We start from the raw sequence: 15,321 nt of genomic DNA on the forward strand, positions 1-15,321 counted from the left end.
CTCTGCCTCCATTCTTTCCCCCTTCAGTCCACTCCCTCCACTGAGGCCAGTCATCTCTCTAAAATGCGAATCTGATGACAGCTGCAAAACACAAAGCCCACTTGGAGCACAGGGCCCTGCAGGATCTAATCAAAGTCTTCCCTCCCATAGTTCCTTCACACCCACCCCATGTTCCTTCCAGCCCTGCAGAGCCACATGTAATTTCCTAAAGCCACCATGTTATTCCATGTATTTCTGCCTTTGTACACGTGGCCCTCTTGTTTTGGCAGGCCACCTTCAAAACGGAGCATGAGGGAATTCCCTGGCGGTCCAGTGGTAAGGACTATGCGCTTTCACTGCCGAGGGCCCGGGTTCAATCCCTGGTCAGGGAACTAGGATGCTGTAAGCCTCTCAGCGCGGCCTGGGAAAAAAAAAAAAAAAGGCCCCAAACTGAACATGAATCAACCATCTACCTTTGAAGTCTTCCTTGAGTCATACCATCCCTCCTAATGGATAATTGCTTCTTTCTTTGTGTGCCTTATAACACTCAATTTATATATTTATTATAGCACATAATACAATTTATGTACTTGAAAGTCTGCCTCCTTCACTAGAGAGTAAGTAGGTGCTCAATAATTGCTGAGTGAGTCATTTGAGAGTTGCACAAACCAGTCTTGGAAGTGACTTGGAAACAGAGACTAGTCCCTTTATTAAACTTTCATCAACTGTCTGGCCTCTGAGTGTGTTTCTGCAGGTTCCTGACCGATTAACCCTGAGTGGCAGAGGAGGGTAAAATCAATATACTAGCATGTAAAGTTTGGGAAAGAGAAAAAGAATCTCCAGTAAACTCATTACTCTAACACAACTACTATTATCTCTGGCCAATTTCTTGGTCAATTCTTCCAGACTTGTTTATGATTACATCACAAACAGTTCATGTTACTACGTAGTCTTTGTATCAATCATTTGGAGAATGTCCTTAGGACAGATTCCCAGAAGTCGGGGTGTTTGGTCAAAAAGTATGAACATTTTTATGGGTCTTGCTACACATTGCCAAACGGCTTTTTGAAAAGTGTCAGTTAACATCATCTCCCTGGAGATCTCTCCTCAGTTTTGGGTAAAGGGGAACTTTAGGCCAAGCGGGTGAACACCTAGCAGGTTTGCCACTTCCATTGGTACATTCATCCAGCAAAATGCCTTGGAGGAACTAATACATAAGTGATGGTGTTGGCTAAGTAGTGACTACACGGTAAAAACAGCATACGTGCATAGCACTTTGTTCCTCCCGGTCATAGAGAAGAGGGTCCTGTTGTGGATAAAGAAAGTGTACCCTCAGCAATTCTCTGGAAATAGAAATAGCCTCTAAACTAGGTTATGTGGGCCCCCAGATTGCTCTTGCAGCTCTAGCAAAAGATGAGTATGGCTGGGTGTCATCAGGACTGGAAGTAGAGAGGCTTTGCTGTAAGTAGTTCTTGAGGCCTCCTTCCTTCTCGCTAGATTTGCAGACATAAGGTCCACGCAGAAATAGATTGCTAATCACCTGGGCCTTGGGACTGTTTCCACAACAGGCCCACCATTGCTAACAACTGTGGTAAAGTCTGGCACTTCTATGGATGCTTTCAGGGCAGGGCCTGCCTGCTGAGAAAACTTCTTGCCTTGTAAAGTCCAAACACCAGGGTGGGAGAAACTGGTCTGCAGTTCCAACAATTCTAACCCAGGGCCTAGTGCCCTCTGACTGCTCTGAGCTCCAAAGTGACCTTTCTTCTCCCCAAGAAAGTTGAGTTCCTAAGTACAGCTGAGCTCAGCCAGGGTGAGCTAAAGCCACAGACCCCAGGGAACAGGGAGGGAAGAAGCTCCTCTTTTCTCTCTATAAACAGCTTGCTTCAACTATGGAATAGCCTGGTTCACAGTCACTTCCACTGGACCTTGGTATGTGTCTTGGGCCCAAACCAGAGAAATTCTCCAAGGAATAACAAAAAGAGAAAAGCAATCATTCATTATCACCAAGGAGTAAATCTCACTACTGATTGAGACAAATATTCCTTAAGGTCTCTTATGGAGCCACCCCTTTGCTAAGCTCTGGGGTTGCAGAGTACCTGATTTTTAGAAGTTCATAGCCTAAGAGGGAGCACAGAGACCACATGGTAAACCACTGTGAGCTGGAATACTCAGGGAGGTTTCCAGAAGTGAGAAGATCTGGATGGGAGAGGTGGGAGGGTGACAGAATCTAAAAGGAGAAGACATGGTTCAAGGTCTGGATCTTTCATTTACTGGCTATGAGATCTTGGGCAAATCACATAATCTCTGACATTGCCCTAAGGATTAAATGAGATAATATATATAGCTGAGGAACAGTGCCAGGAAAAGTGAAGCAAAACACACACACCCCCGCCCCGCCACACACACACTGGTGGGAGCCTGGCTTCAGGGTAGGGTCCATGAGGGAGCAGCCAGTGCAGGCCTTCTTTCCCTGGTATTCCCCAAGCTACTCACTCACCATGCTTTGGGCTGGCTTCTGTTACCTGGGCCAGGCAGTCAATGACACTGAGATGTGGAGGAGGGAAACAGATGCCCTAGCAGCCCCCCACTACCACCCATTATGTTTAGGGGCCAAGCCTGGGAATGTATGCCACTTCCCTCTAGGCAGATTTACTCCAGTAGCACCTGTCAAGTCTCTAGTGCTAGTGGCTGCAACCAGAGATCAGAGAATGGCCTTTTACCTTGATGGTGAGGGAAGGAGAGAAGATAAGAATCAAGGCAGAATTTCCCCATTTATCCATGGCAGAAGAGCCCCTGATGCAAGCCTTCTGGGTGGTGGCAGATGGCTCAGGCTGAAGATAGGTCATCCTGACCTCTAGTAGAATGTGTTCTCCTGCTCAGCCTCTTTATCTCCCTGTCAGCTCCATCAGAGCTGAGCTTTCTAGACCTTCTGTCTGGGTGGTCCTTCCCCACACCCCTCTCCCCCTTCCTCAGACACATTTAACTATTTAAAAAGCAGCATACCAAGACCTGGCTTATGTACCTTCTTAGGGGTAGGGATGCCTGTGGATTAAAAAAAGTCTACTGTTTGCAATTCTCTGGAAATAGGAACAGCTTCTAAACTAGGCTGTGCAGACCCCTAGATCACTCTTGGGAACCAGCTAGAGTTTTCCCTGACGCTTTCCACTGCAGATGGGAGTGGGCTAGCAAAAGTAATGTGGTGAAGAACTGGGAAGTTCAGCCTCTCGCCTTGGAAAAAGCTTGGAGGGCAGTCTTGGCGGTCTATCCCCTTACAGGCTCAGGGAGCTCTTGCTGGCAGGTAGGGGAGATGGGTTACTGGGGGAGGAGTTCTTGCACCAGTAGCCATCAAACTGTGTGTCTGATCTGGCAAGCTCCCAAAACCCAAAACCCTCAACACCTCCCCAGAGTCCTCCTTGATTTGGCATTAAAGGCCCCCTTCCCCCCCTCCTCCACTTCCCTCACGCAGCGTCACTGGGAGAGAGAGGCAGGGCGGATTCTGTCAACTCTTTTGCCTGCCTGGCTCTTCTGGCTTCTGTCCCATGGGGAGGTAGCTGGCCAGTGGACATTCAGTTGCTCACTACATTTCAAACCTCTGTAGATGCTGCCAAAAGGAAACAAAAGCTGTCCCTGCCTTCTGGCAGACAAATAGAGCAAAGAGAAGAGAAATCAAAGCACCTTGGGCACTCAGCCCGTTCTGGAGTTGTTGGAGACAATAGCAGCAGTGTCCTGAGCTGGGGGCTGTTCCCAGCTGGGACTCAAACTCCGCAAGGTCTTCCCCTGGGGGACTTTTACCTTGTCTTCTTTTTCTTTCTTTTTAAAACTCTTATTTATTTATTTATTTTTGGCTGCATTGGGTCTTCGTTGCTGCGCGCTGGCTTTCTCTAGTTGCAGTGAGTGGGGGCTACTCTTCATTGCGGTGCACGGGCTTCTCACTGTGGTGGCTTCTCTTTGCTGTGGAGCATGGGCTATAGGTGTGCGGGCTTCAGCAATTGTGGCACGTGGGCTCAGTAGTTGCGGATCGTGGGCTTAGTTGCTCCGCAGCATGTGGGATCTTCCTGGACCAGGGCACGAACCCGTGTCCCCTGCACTGGCAGGCAGATTCTTAACCAGTGCACCACCAGGGAAACCCACCCTGTGTTTTCTCCAGCTCCCTCCTTTCCTTGGAGCAGGAGCTGCTCGTGGGCTTGTGCAAGGGAAGGTAGAGCAGAGGCTTTTCCTCTACTTTACTGTCAGGGGTTCCAAGAGCTCAGTGGGGAAGATCAGAAAGGGGTATGGGAAGGCTCTGGGACAGTTTAATCCATCCCTTCTCTTCCCCTACCCCACCCTACCTCCAAATCCACCCACCTTTATCCCCTTTCTGCAGTCAAGGAGCAGTCTTCTGGCCTCTTGGGCCACCTGGACCCCAAGGGTCAGAAAGCTCTGAGAGGGGACAAAACCTGAGAAAGTCACTTAAAAGTCACCCAGTCCAACTTTTCCATTTTGCAGATGTAGAAACTTAGGGACAGAGAGAGACAGTGATTTGGCCAAAGCCAATCAACATTCCACAGGGCAGGTCTTCTTCCATCGAGGCCAGAACTGTCTCTAGCATCATCGGAGTCCCACAAATTTAATATCACCTCCAAAGGGGATCATCTTGGGCACTACCACAGCTCTTTATTCCCACCTCCCTTGCAGTCCTATCAATGTCAACCACTCTGCTGGGCCATTTCAGCTCCTGTCTGATTAGGACAAACTTTCAGGAACCTTGTCCTGACCAGCGGGAGGAATGTGGAGCTCTAGAGCAACCAAGAAGGCTGGCGGAGGTGGAGATCCCCCAGGGTAGGAATGCTCATCTAGTCTCTGACAAGTTCAATAAAAGCAACTAAGTAAGATTCAGGCAAGATCACTCAAATGAACTTGAGAGACTTCAGATTTTTGAAGCAATGTAGAAACCAGTATTTCAAATCATTCTTTATAATTACAGCCACCCACAGTGAGCACATCAAGAGAAACGTTTCCTTTGATAATTCTAGGAGGTGAAATCTCACCCCAGGAACCACTTTCATCTTCCACCAAACACCTGCAGGCTGTAAAAGCAATGTAGGGAGAGGCGAGAGCAGAGTGTGTGTGTTTGGGAGCGAGGGTGGCGAAGGCAAGGTGCACAGGGCTCCAGAAGAGCTGTGAGTGCTGAAGTCTCACTTCTCAATGATCTGAAGCAGGAGAGTCTGTAATTAGGGTATAAAGGAGTGCAGTTGGAGAAGCCTCAGAAAGAATTTCAAACAATGATATAGGTTGCTGGCTCTTCCTTACCACGTTGGGCAGACCTCACTAGGAGGAGGTGAGAAGGGGTCTGGCTTCTCTCAAACCATGGCTTTCTTTTATTGTTCTTTCCTCCACTAAAACCTGTGGGGATAGGCTTGTTGGCTAGGCAGGGGCTGCCTCCTGATTGCTTTAGGGTCTCCAAGGTATAATAGTTGAGCTGGAGAAACTGACCCGAGACTGGAAGGATAGGAAGTAAATGGCAGGGGTTAGAGGGTGAGGCTGGCGGTGGCGTGGTGTAAGGGGCCAGGAATCTGTGTGGGAGGTATGGGAGCAGAGCAGTTAAGTCCTGGACTGAGGGTCAGGGGCCAGGCTGCCCAAATTGACAGCTGTAGAGGGAACATCAGATGCAGAGGTCGCAATGGCAGCAGCTAGGCCTATGGGTCTAGAAAGCCTGATTAGGGTCAGGGAATGAAGTACCCCCAGGTCCTTTCAGGTGGGAGATGCTTTTATGGACTAGGCTGGGCCAGCCAGTCAGAAAGTAGCCCTCCTAGGAACTTCACCACTGGACAGCTACTGCCCCTGCCTGATAACCTCAGTGTACAAGAGCTAGGCCACTGTTCCGCACGCCAGCTCCAGATGGTCTCTACAACATGAACACACACTGTGTATCTCTGGAGCCCATTTGATGTGGAGCTTGGGACTACTCCTAAGTCTCCAGCATGCCTTTGGGAGCCCTTCTTTTATTGGGAAATAAATACAGAGTCAAACAGGTGGGCCAGCCAACATCTGTAGTTCTGGGGGCCAAGAGCAAGGAGTCTGACTTGCTCAGAACTCAGATCTCCATGAGCTGGTCATTCCCCACGATCACCTCATTCACTCGTTTGGCTATAAAAGAAAAAGAAAAGATTGTTTAAGAAATGGCAGCAAAATATGTCATTTCAAACCCAATTACTTCTAACTGTGTTCATAAACATTCATTCCTCTCCTATGTGGCTCTGCTCTTTAGAAGCTCTTGGGAATACAACTTGTCGAAAGGACTTTGGAAGAGACAGCATCTTCCCACACAGGAGGAGGGGGCTGGCTCTCTATGCACCTGGCTCTCAGGAGACTTCACATAGGAGGGGGACTGGAACTGAGTCATAAGGAATGATAGAGTTTTTTTAGAAAGTATATCAAAGGGAAGGCATTCCAGGCTGTTAGAACAATGTGAGCAAAGACATAAAGATGTAAGAAAGAGGAATGCCAAAAACTGTGGTGTGGCCAGAGGATAGGGAATGGGGGAAAACAGTGAGAAGAAAAGAGACTAAATAGTTAAATGGAGATATTCAAAGGAGAAAGGGAGATGCTTCATATGTCACATGTAAATAATACCACATACTCGACAGGGTTATTGTGAGGATTCAATGAGTTAAAGAATCATTGAGTGTTTGACAAATAGTGGTCATCATTATTTTTATAAAGTCCAAACTCATAAGGCCCTCTATGACCTGACCTTTGCCTACGTCTCCAGCTTTATCTTCCATCACTCTCCATTTGTACCTAGGAGCCATGTTATTTTACAGCTCTAGACCTTAGTACGTGCTGTTCCCTCTACCTAGAGTGACTTTCTTTCCCTCCCTACTCAGCCTAAATGCCCTAATCAAGCACCTCCACTACGTGATGCCTTCCCTTCCAAACTGTCCATTTCCTGCTCTCTGAAAACACTCCACCTGATGTGTATCTCTATCTCTACTTCACTGTAAGAATCTTGAGGGCAGGGGCATTGGATTTATGATCACACCTTAGTGTCTAGCACAGCTCCTGGCACATGAAAGATTTCAGAGGTTTGGGGTAATGACAGGGATAGGGTATGGTTATGTAAGTGGAGAGCTAAAGTGGCAAGGGAGTGAAGGTTGGTGGAGAAGGTCAGGGAATGGTGAAGCTGAGGGGCTGGATGGTTCAGCGATGAATATGTTTACGTTGTCCAAGATGTTTGGAAAAAGAGAGGGAGGAAAGGGGAAGACTGTGAACCCTCAATATATTTAGGCGAGTGCCCTGGGAGCTTACCAATGATGGGGTGAAAGCTAAGAAGAGGGTTAGCTTTCAAGGAGTAAGAGCTATAGAAAGGAGGCAGTGAACCAATGGTCTGGAAGGGGTAGGGGAAACCAGGAGCACGCTGTCTGCTTGTTCCCTGGAGGTATGGAGCAGATGTAGGAGGCAGGAGAGCTTTCAGTGCTCTATTGGCTCAGACAGAAAAGGCTGACCACCTGGCTGAAAATGGATTCCTTCTGGGTTAGCTTGGCTTCTAAAGGTCCAACACCTTTCTTGCCACACATGGGGGCTTGAGAGTGACCCTGATAGGTGAGGCAGAAACTCTGACTTTCCTGAGGCTCTACTTCAGCCTCAGAAGGGTTTGGTGCAGCAAAATGAAGATCGTTAACGACGGGACCAAGTTTGATAGTAAGAGATGTTTTGTTCTGTTCATACTGCCCACAGCCTGGAGCCTACTTCTGCTCTGTCAGTAGAAAGGGGGTTTCTGACTGAAGCTTTGGAGACATTGAGATTTCAGACATGTCCTCTGTTCTATCCACCTTTCCAGTTTTGTTTCTTGCTATATCTCCCTTATACACTATATTCTAGATTTTCCAAATGATTTTCAATTCCCAACATATCAGATTGTTTTTTGCTGTCAGGTGCCTGTTTACATGGTTCCCCTCTGCTTGAGAGGTTCTTCCCTTTTGTATATTTGGTAAATAGCCAACAATTTTAAGATTTAGCCTAAATTCTCTCCTTTGAGATGGTGTTCCTGATCCTTGTGCCAGGAACTGACTAATTTCTCTCTTCTGTCCATAATTAACCCTGACAGTCTTCTACCATCATACCCGTGAAACTTTACTGCATTTATTTCTTTACTCATCTGAGTCTCTATAATAGACTGTGAGCAGCTGGACAGCAAGAGGCAAGTCTTACTCATCTTTACACCCCTAGCCTCCCAGAGCCTGGAAGATAGGCGGTAATTGTTTGTTGAAGGTGTGTGTGTTCTGGGGGTTATGTGAGGGTAGAGAAGTGGGAAAAGGAGCATGTATGGAGGAGAAGGCCTCCAATCCCCTTGTCAAAGAGAATATAACTGACACATCTGGTGCATTACAGCAAAGGTCCTAGTGGGCCTAGAGCATCTTCGGGCCTATTTCTCTAATGTTCTCCAGTAGGAAGAGAAACCAAGGTCTAGGCCTTTCACAGAGTTTCTTGTTTCAGCATTGTATTTGACAGAGGCAATCTCATGTGAGAAGAAAAGGTGACAGTGCAGAATAGGAGAGCTCTGAGCCACAGAGATTTGAATTCTATTGGTAATTTGACTTTGAGCAAATTATTTAATGTCTTTGGGCTTCAGTTTCCTCACAAAGTTGTGGGGATTCAATAAAATAATTGATGTAAAGAGGCTTGATAAGTATTAAATGGAAGTTACAGGATGTGGCTGGGTCTGGCCTGTGTACTCCTGCCCTAGGAGGTGTTTTTTTAATACTTCATAGCCATCTGCTTCCTTCAGTGAGAGGAATGGGAGGGAGGCCCAGACACTGCTCAGGCTGCTAGATTCCCTAGGGCTGGGGCCAGTCCTGGAGTGTGACTGTCAATCAGGCTCTACCTTGAGGTAAGACTGACCAGAAAAGAACAAAGGAAACGCTTCTCTGGCTAGCTTCCCAGGGCACCTCTAAAAGCTCCTCTTTGCCCTTTACCCACCTGTAGCCATAAGTTAGCCACATCATCTCATAACCAGACTCTGACATTTGCTCTTCCTTCACCCAGTCTCTTCCTAGTTTCCAGGGACACTGGAATGTTCTGAAGACAGTGCCAGTTTCATTAACACTTCTTGGTCCTCAGTGCTCCAGACCAGAGGGGTTAATGAGGGGTTAGGCTGAGGCAAACAACACCTTCTTCTGCTCTGTTAGGCTCCAAATAAATACCTGAACCATCTCTGGTTTGCTCACTGGGACTCAGGGGAGGAAGACTATCTGGCATTTTTGGGGAAGATGTATTTTTATGGAGATTCAGTAAGGTTGGAGGAAACCTGAAGGGGAAAAACAAGCAGTACTAGTTCCGCTTGGCCAGGGCTGGAAGCAGGCTCCAATAAACACACTGGAAAAGTTCTGGGCTGGAATCAGGTCGGGAAAGATCCTAAAGGGAAGAGTACAAGCGAGGAAAGTAAGTTGGGAAAAAAACCAGTGAGGTAGAAGGGAATGACAAGTCACAAATGAAAAGCTGCACTGTTGGGAAGCTGGGGAGGACTCCTGCTAGCCAGGATTTGACCTTTGTACCCATCAGGTCTACTTTCACAGCCAAAGGACTGATCACTGTGGGATCAGGGAAGAGATCCAAGTTCTCTCACTGACAGTAATAAAAGACACAGATGAAATGTCCAATTAGTTTCCCAGGTTTTGACTTTGTTGGCTGTGGCTTTTCAGTTGGCTTGAGCAGGAGGTCAAACTTGGTTGCCAGGACTTTTGCCAGAGATAATCTCATTAACTGAGCATGCTGGGTGGGGTGAGTAAAGCCAGAATTGTTAGAAAACGCCTTGTTCTCCTGGTAGTGCTAAAAAAGGGCAGAGGGGCCTACGTTGGGTTATGATAGTCCCATTTTTGGTGTAGAAGACTGCTATGGATGTGGTGGCTCTGTGGCATGCAAATGACTGGGATTTGGAGAGGGGACGGCATTGCTTCTGAGGATGAATGTTTTTTCCTGAAATCCCTCCATGGGAGGAAGACTGCCTGGGGACTTACTTTGCCATCTCCTGACTCTTTGCTAGTGAGGACCTGAGTTGATGTTTGTCTGGGTCATCCGTAGTTAACAGGTCTTGATTGTTGCACTGATGGTTTGGAATTTGCATTCTCAGTGTGGCTCAGCCTCAAAGAAAAGTGATAGTGGGGACTTCCCTGGTGGTCCAGTGGGTAAGACTCCACGCTCCCAATGCGGGGGGCCTGGATTTGATCCCTGGTCAGGGAACTAGATCCCGCATGCATGCCGCAACTAAGAAGCTCACATGTGGCAACTATGAGCCTGCATGCTGCAACTAAAGATCCCGCATGCTGCAACGAAGATCCCGTGTGCAGCAACTAAGACCTGGCCCAGCCAAAATAAATAAGTAAATAAATATTAAAAAAAAAAAGATAAGTGATAGTGGGAACAGGTGACTGGCCAGGAGTACCTGTGGCAGGAAGGCACTGACTACTGTGCTGGATGCATTGGTCTCTCTAGCATAGAGGACAGAGCAAGAAATGTTGGGGTTCTCCAGTTTAAAGTCCAGATGACTTCCCTGGCCATCTCTCCTTCAGGACCGTTAAGGAGAGGGCATGTACTTAGAACCAGAAAGCCCAGGAGACGCTGCAGCCTGTGACATCCTAGGGGTTTGGCTGGCACATCCCTATGCTCCCTGATGGGAGATGTGCCTCAATACTGGCATTCAGTTGACATTCATGCATTCTGCACACAGAATGAAGAGGGGTCCTTGCAAAGTAAAAGAAAGGAGCACCAATACTTTGCTGGAAGTGGGGAGAAGAACAAGCAGAAACTGTGAGCTTCCAGGTTCCAGCAAACAAGAAAGGAGGGACACCCTAGGGCAGTGGCAAATGGAGTTCACTCATTCAAATATGCCAGTAAAAACAACAAAAGGAAGCAGCTCCTGGCTCCAGGAGGGACTGAAAGAAGAAAAGCACTAGGGGATGTTTCTAGTTTTTGCTGAGCAGGAGATAATTTACAAAGACAAAGAGGCAAGAAGGAGGTGGAACAAACATGGTGTGGGGCCATAAACCCAAATAGGAGAGAACAAAGCAGGACAGACAAATGCAATGAGGAGACAGGGGAGGGGATGGGATAAGAAAGCAGCCCCACAGACCAGCTGAGCGGCTGCTTTTGAAGCTCTGGGGATCCCTTCCAAGGCCTTCCATGGAATCAGAGAAAAGGCTGGTGTTCTGAATCCTATCTTTAAGAAACAACCAACAGGCCTCAGATGCTCAAAAAACAAGCTTCTCTGCAAGCCAAGGGTAGGCCTGGGTGAAGTGGTATGCTGAGCAGGGGAAAGAACTAAGACCTGACGTTCCTGAGGAGAGTAAGAGCCATAATATGGAGGCCGAATATATTTTTCCTATTGGTCCGAGAAAGATGGACTAAAGGGAGAAAAAGGGTATCAGTGACCAAATTCTGCTAGGCAAGCCAGGAATGGCTTCTTCTTCTGATCTTTTTGGAGGCTGTCAATAGTTCAGGCTGAAGACCCAGTTTTGTCATGTACTAGCTATGACCTTGGGTAAATTTCAACTTTTCAAAGTCTCAGTTTCCACTTCACCAAATGGGTCAATAATGAATCCCTACCTTAGATGGCTGTTATGAGAATCCAATAAGACAATGCATGTGAGAACATTTTAAAGCTGTAAACAATAGCTGTAGGCCAGTGGCACTCCAGGCGGGCAGGGCCATCCATGCCTCCTGTGCTGGAGTTCAAGCTGGTGTCTCACCCCTCACCTAAGCTCATATACTCTCAGCTGGTACGGGATCACAGCAGAAAGTACCAATAGCTGGGGCACCGCTGTTGACCAACACTCCTGCTCAAAGGTTCTTGGTGAGACACTGGGTGGAGTCTGTCTCCTACTAAGTGAACTAAAAATGCCAGCCTTCCCTGAAGCTAGGGCAGGGGTATAGGATCTAGGCTTGACCTGTTAATGCAGCCACCACAAACCTTGGGCTGGGCCACCACACAAAAAAGCAGGAACCAGAGAGAATCCACCTGCTGGGTGGCTGGAGTAGCACTGCCAGCTGTGATAACCAGTGTTCAGCAAGGATGGCAGCTGTGTCCTCACCAGAATGATCTGGAGTGTAAATCTTGGCTGTAACCCATTTTCTAAGCTTGATTCTGCAACTATCTTAGAGCTGTGAGCTACCTACCTTTACAATGAATTCTTTATCAGCTTAAATCAGCCAGAGTTATTAGTTTATGATGCTTATAACAAAGAACCTTATTGGTAAACTAGTGACACCCAGGAAAGGCCTCTTAGAAATGACAATTCTCACACGTAGAAGAAGAAAGCACTTGAAATGTGAGAAGAAAGGCAATGAAGAGGAGAGTTGCATCTAGTCTCAAGTGAAGAAAAAGGTTGAAGCGTGGTTTCAGGCCAAGGCCACATCTCCCCAGTTCATTTATCGGTGTTGCATGTGGTCCTTTCATCAGCATAAGTTTAGAAGAGAAGCCAGAAGAGATTTCATGATAACTGCAACTATCTCACAAATGCCTTTCTTGGAACCCGAACTCTCTGCCCTGAAATGCCTCCAAATTCCCTTTATGGATCCAAAATTCATTCACTCATCTCTCCCCTTCCCACTATCTACGATAAACCAGGACCTGTTCTGAGAGCTAGGGATACATATTGAAATAAGTCAACCCTTGGCCTGAGGATCTCAGTCTAGTAGGGAAGGTAGATTCATAAATAATAGCCATAATTTGTGTATGTACTTTAATAAAGGTATTGAGAAAGGAGCAGAGGAGGAAGGAGTGCTCATTTGGACTGTGAGGAATCATGGGAAGAGTCAGGGAAGGTTCTATAGAGAAAGCACTTGGGCAGAGTCATCAAGAATTCCAGAGAGGGGGCATGTGCAAAGGCACGGAGAGACACAAGAGCATCATGGTGTGTATATGGAGCTCTAGGTCCCCTGGTATGCTCCAGAAGCTGTGTGTACTCCTCAAAACATTTAACTGTATTTATTTCTCACAACGATCCTCCAAGATAGGTATTATTGTCTCAATTTTTCTAGTTTCAAAAATCTGAGGCCAAGAAATTAAAAACTTAACCTGGTGCACATCCAGTGAGCTGCAGAGCTGAGATCTGAACCCGGGTCTGTTTGAGTCTAAAGTTCACAAGGGAAGTATACAACTTTAAAAAGGGAAGGAGAAAAAACTGAAGAAGGCCTCTACTTACTGGGAGAAGGAAAATGATGTGGCTTACACCAATTTAGAATTGGTGGGTTTAGTTACTTCAGCAACTCCCCTATCCCATCCTATTTTAGGTTTAGGAATAAACTGAAAAGGAATGAGCCATCCTTACTGATCTTGAGCTTTGTCTACTTTTTGGTTAAAAATACCCAGCCAAATTATGGACCATTCAAATTTGACCAGCCCAGCACGGAAATCCTGATGCCTGCATGTCTCTCAAGCACCATACAGTCTTTCTACAGCTACAGTGCAGAGCTAGCTAACAATAAAGCTCACAGCATCATCGCTAAGCAGTTGAGGATGGCTCTGAGAAAATGGCTTCTGAAGAAGCTGCTAACCTTCTTCCAGGCCAAGAATCTATGGGACTCTCTCTCTTAACTATCAGGTCAGATGAGGTACTCAAGGACTGCAGGAGGCCAGAGCTAGTTTGTTGGATCACTGGCCCTTCTCTCTTATGCCTAACAGCCACTGTAGAGTATTGGTGCCAATCTGGGTCATCAGATCTTTCTGTTATGTTTTCAATTTTTTGGTAGTAAGGCTGCATAAATATATATGAGCTTATCTAACAAGATAAATTCTTAAAAATGGAACTGTAAAGTCAAAGTTAAAAAATTTGACAGTGATGCCAATCCCCTCCTAAGATAGCTTTATCAATCTATGTTCTCACCTGAAGTGTATGCATATGCTTGTTCCCCAATACTCACCAGCACTGAGCATTATCTGTGCTACTGTGATATGTAAAAAATGGTACCTGTGATTGTAATTTGGTTTCTGGTTTACCTTTGGCTTCAATCCTCTGGCTGCTTCCAATTAGGCAGTTCTTGATGTCTGCTCCCTTCTCGATTACAGCATTGTTGCAGATGACGCTGCCCTGGATGTTACTTCTGTAACACAGTAACCAAGTTAGGGAGTGTCCATGGCTCTCATCACTATCCTTGTCACTATAGGTTGGGGGTTCTGGCTCCTCCATATGCCAGGACTAGCTGGCCAGTCCAGTTAATGGCTACAAGCTTATCATTAGAAGACAGAATGGCTCAGCTGGGCCAGGAGAGGACTGGGCTTTAGAGAAGACCAGAGTTTGTATATACTCATAATGATATTCCCCCAAAGCCTGAAAAAAGCAACCAGTCTGCCTTCAGTTCTTTAGGCACCCCAGACTGGGAGGTCTAAATTCCACCCAATCTCTCTTCCTTTGGTCTGGGGGTGGAAGCTGGCCCTGGTCCCTGGGCTGATCCATTGCTCCTGTTTCTCATCTGGGAATATATACCAAATTTCACTGGAGGCTCAGATCCCATGAATCTTCCCAGGAGATCAGCTATGGAAACAGTGAGTGCCCCACAGCTCTCATCATAGACCCTGGTTAATCAAAACCATACTTGTTTAGGAAAAAAAGGATGCTTTTTAAACCAACTCCATAAAAGATTACTCATAAAAGCCACAATCTCAAGAGTAGCTCCACTGGCTCTTAGCATTTGAATGTGTTTAAAAAGCATCTTCTTGGCTTCTGAGGACTGGTGGGTGGGTGGGGGAAAAGTCCTTTTGAAAATCTTCACTAGCATTTATTGCATACCTACCTCAGGCCAGGTACTGTGCTAAATATTCTATATACATTACAGGAGTGACCTACAAATCTAGCCATTTCATCAGTAAAATCATGTGGGACATTCCTAAATCATTCTGGAAGTACCACTTTTACCTCTGATGCAGTAAAAATAACCAAATTTTACAGATGAGGTAACAGATTAAGAGAAGTTAAACCATTTACCTAAAACCACATAACTGCCAAGTAGTAATTTCAAAACTAAGTCTGCCTGACTCCAGAATTCATACATTTAATCATAATGCCATACCAAGAAATTAAGGGGGGACTTCCTTGGCGGTACAGTGGTTAAGACTCCACACTCCCAATGCAGGGGGCCTGGGTTCGATTCCTGGTCAGGGAACCAGATCCCACATCATGCCGCAACTAAGAGTTTGCATGCCACAACTAAGGAGCCAGCAAGCCGCAACTAAGGAGCCCTGGCACAACCAAATAAATTAATAAGGTTAAAAAAAAAGAAAAAAAAAGAAAGAAATTAAGGGGAGAGAAGGCTAGAGGAAGTCTGGGACTGCTTAGTTTTTTTTTTTTTTTAATTAATTAATTTAATTTT

At 46.4% G+C, this 15,321-nt stretch overlaps 1 protein-coding gene across 2 annotated transcripts in view; it reads right to left on the reverse strand.

The window, feature by feature from the left end:
• Positions 1–5,886: 5,886 nt before the first annotated feature.
• The window catches only part of EIF2B3 (eukaryotic translation initiation factor 2B subunit gamma), a 146,343-nt gene continuing 136,908 nt past the window's right edge, over positions 5,887–15,321 (reverse strand). Inside the window, exons 11-12 of one of the 2 annotated variants that reach the window (XM_060083102.1) lie at positions 13,952–14,052; positions 5,887–6,105 (exon numbers count right to left, since the gene is read on the reverse strand). In XM_060083102.1, the coding sequence (XP_059939085.1) occupies positions 6,053–6,105; positions 13,952–14,052 (154 nt within the window). In that variant the 3' untranslated portion in view covers positions 5,887–6,052. Of the gene's footprint in view, positions 6,106–13,951; positions 14,056–15,321 lie in introns of both variants that reach the window. The other variant, XM_060083095.1, reaches the window with a different exon arrangement.

Source organism: Mesoplodon densirostris, chromosome 2, assembly GCF_025265405.1.
Source record: "Mesoplodon densirostris isolate mMesDen1 chromosome 2, mMesDen1 primary haplotype, whole genome shotgun sequence".
Lineage (NCBI taxonomy): Eukaryota > Metazoa > Chordata > Mammalia > Artiodactyla > Ziphiidae > Mesoplodon > Mesoplodon densirostris.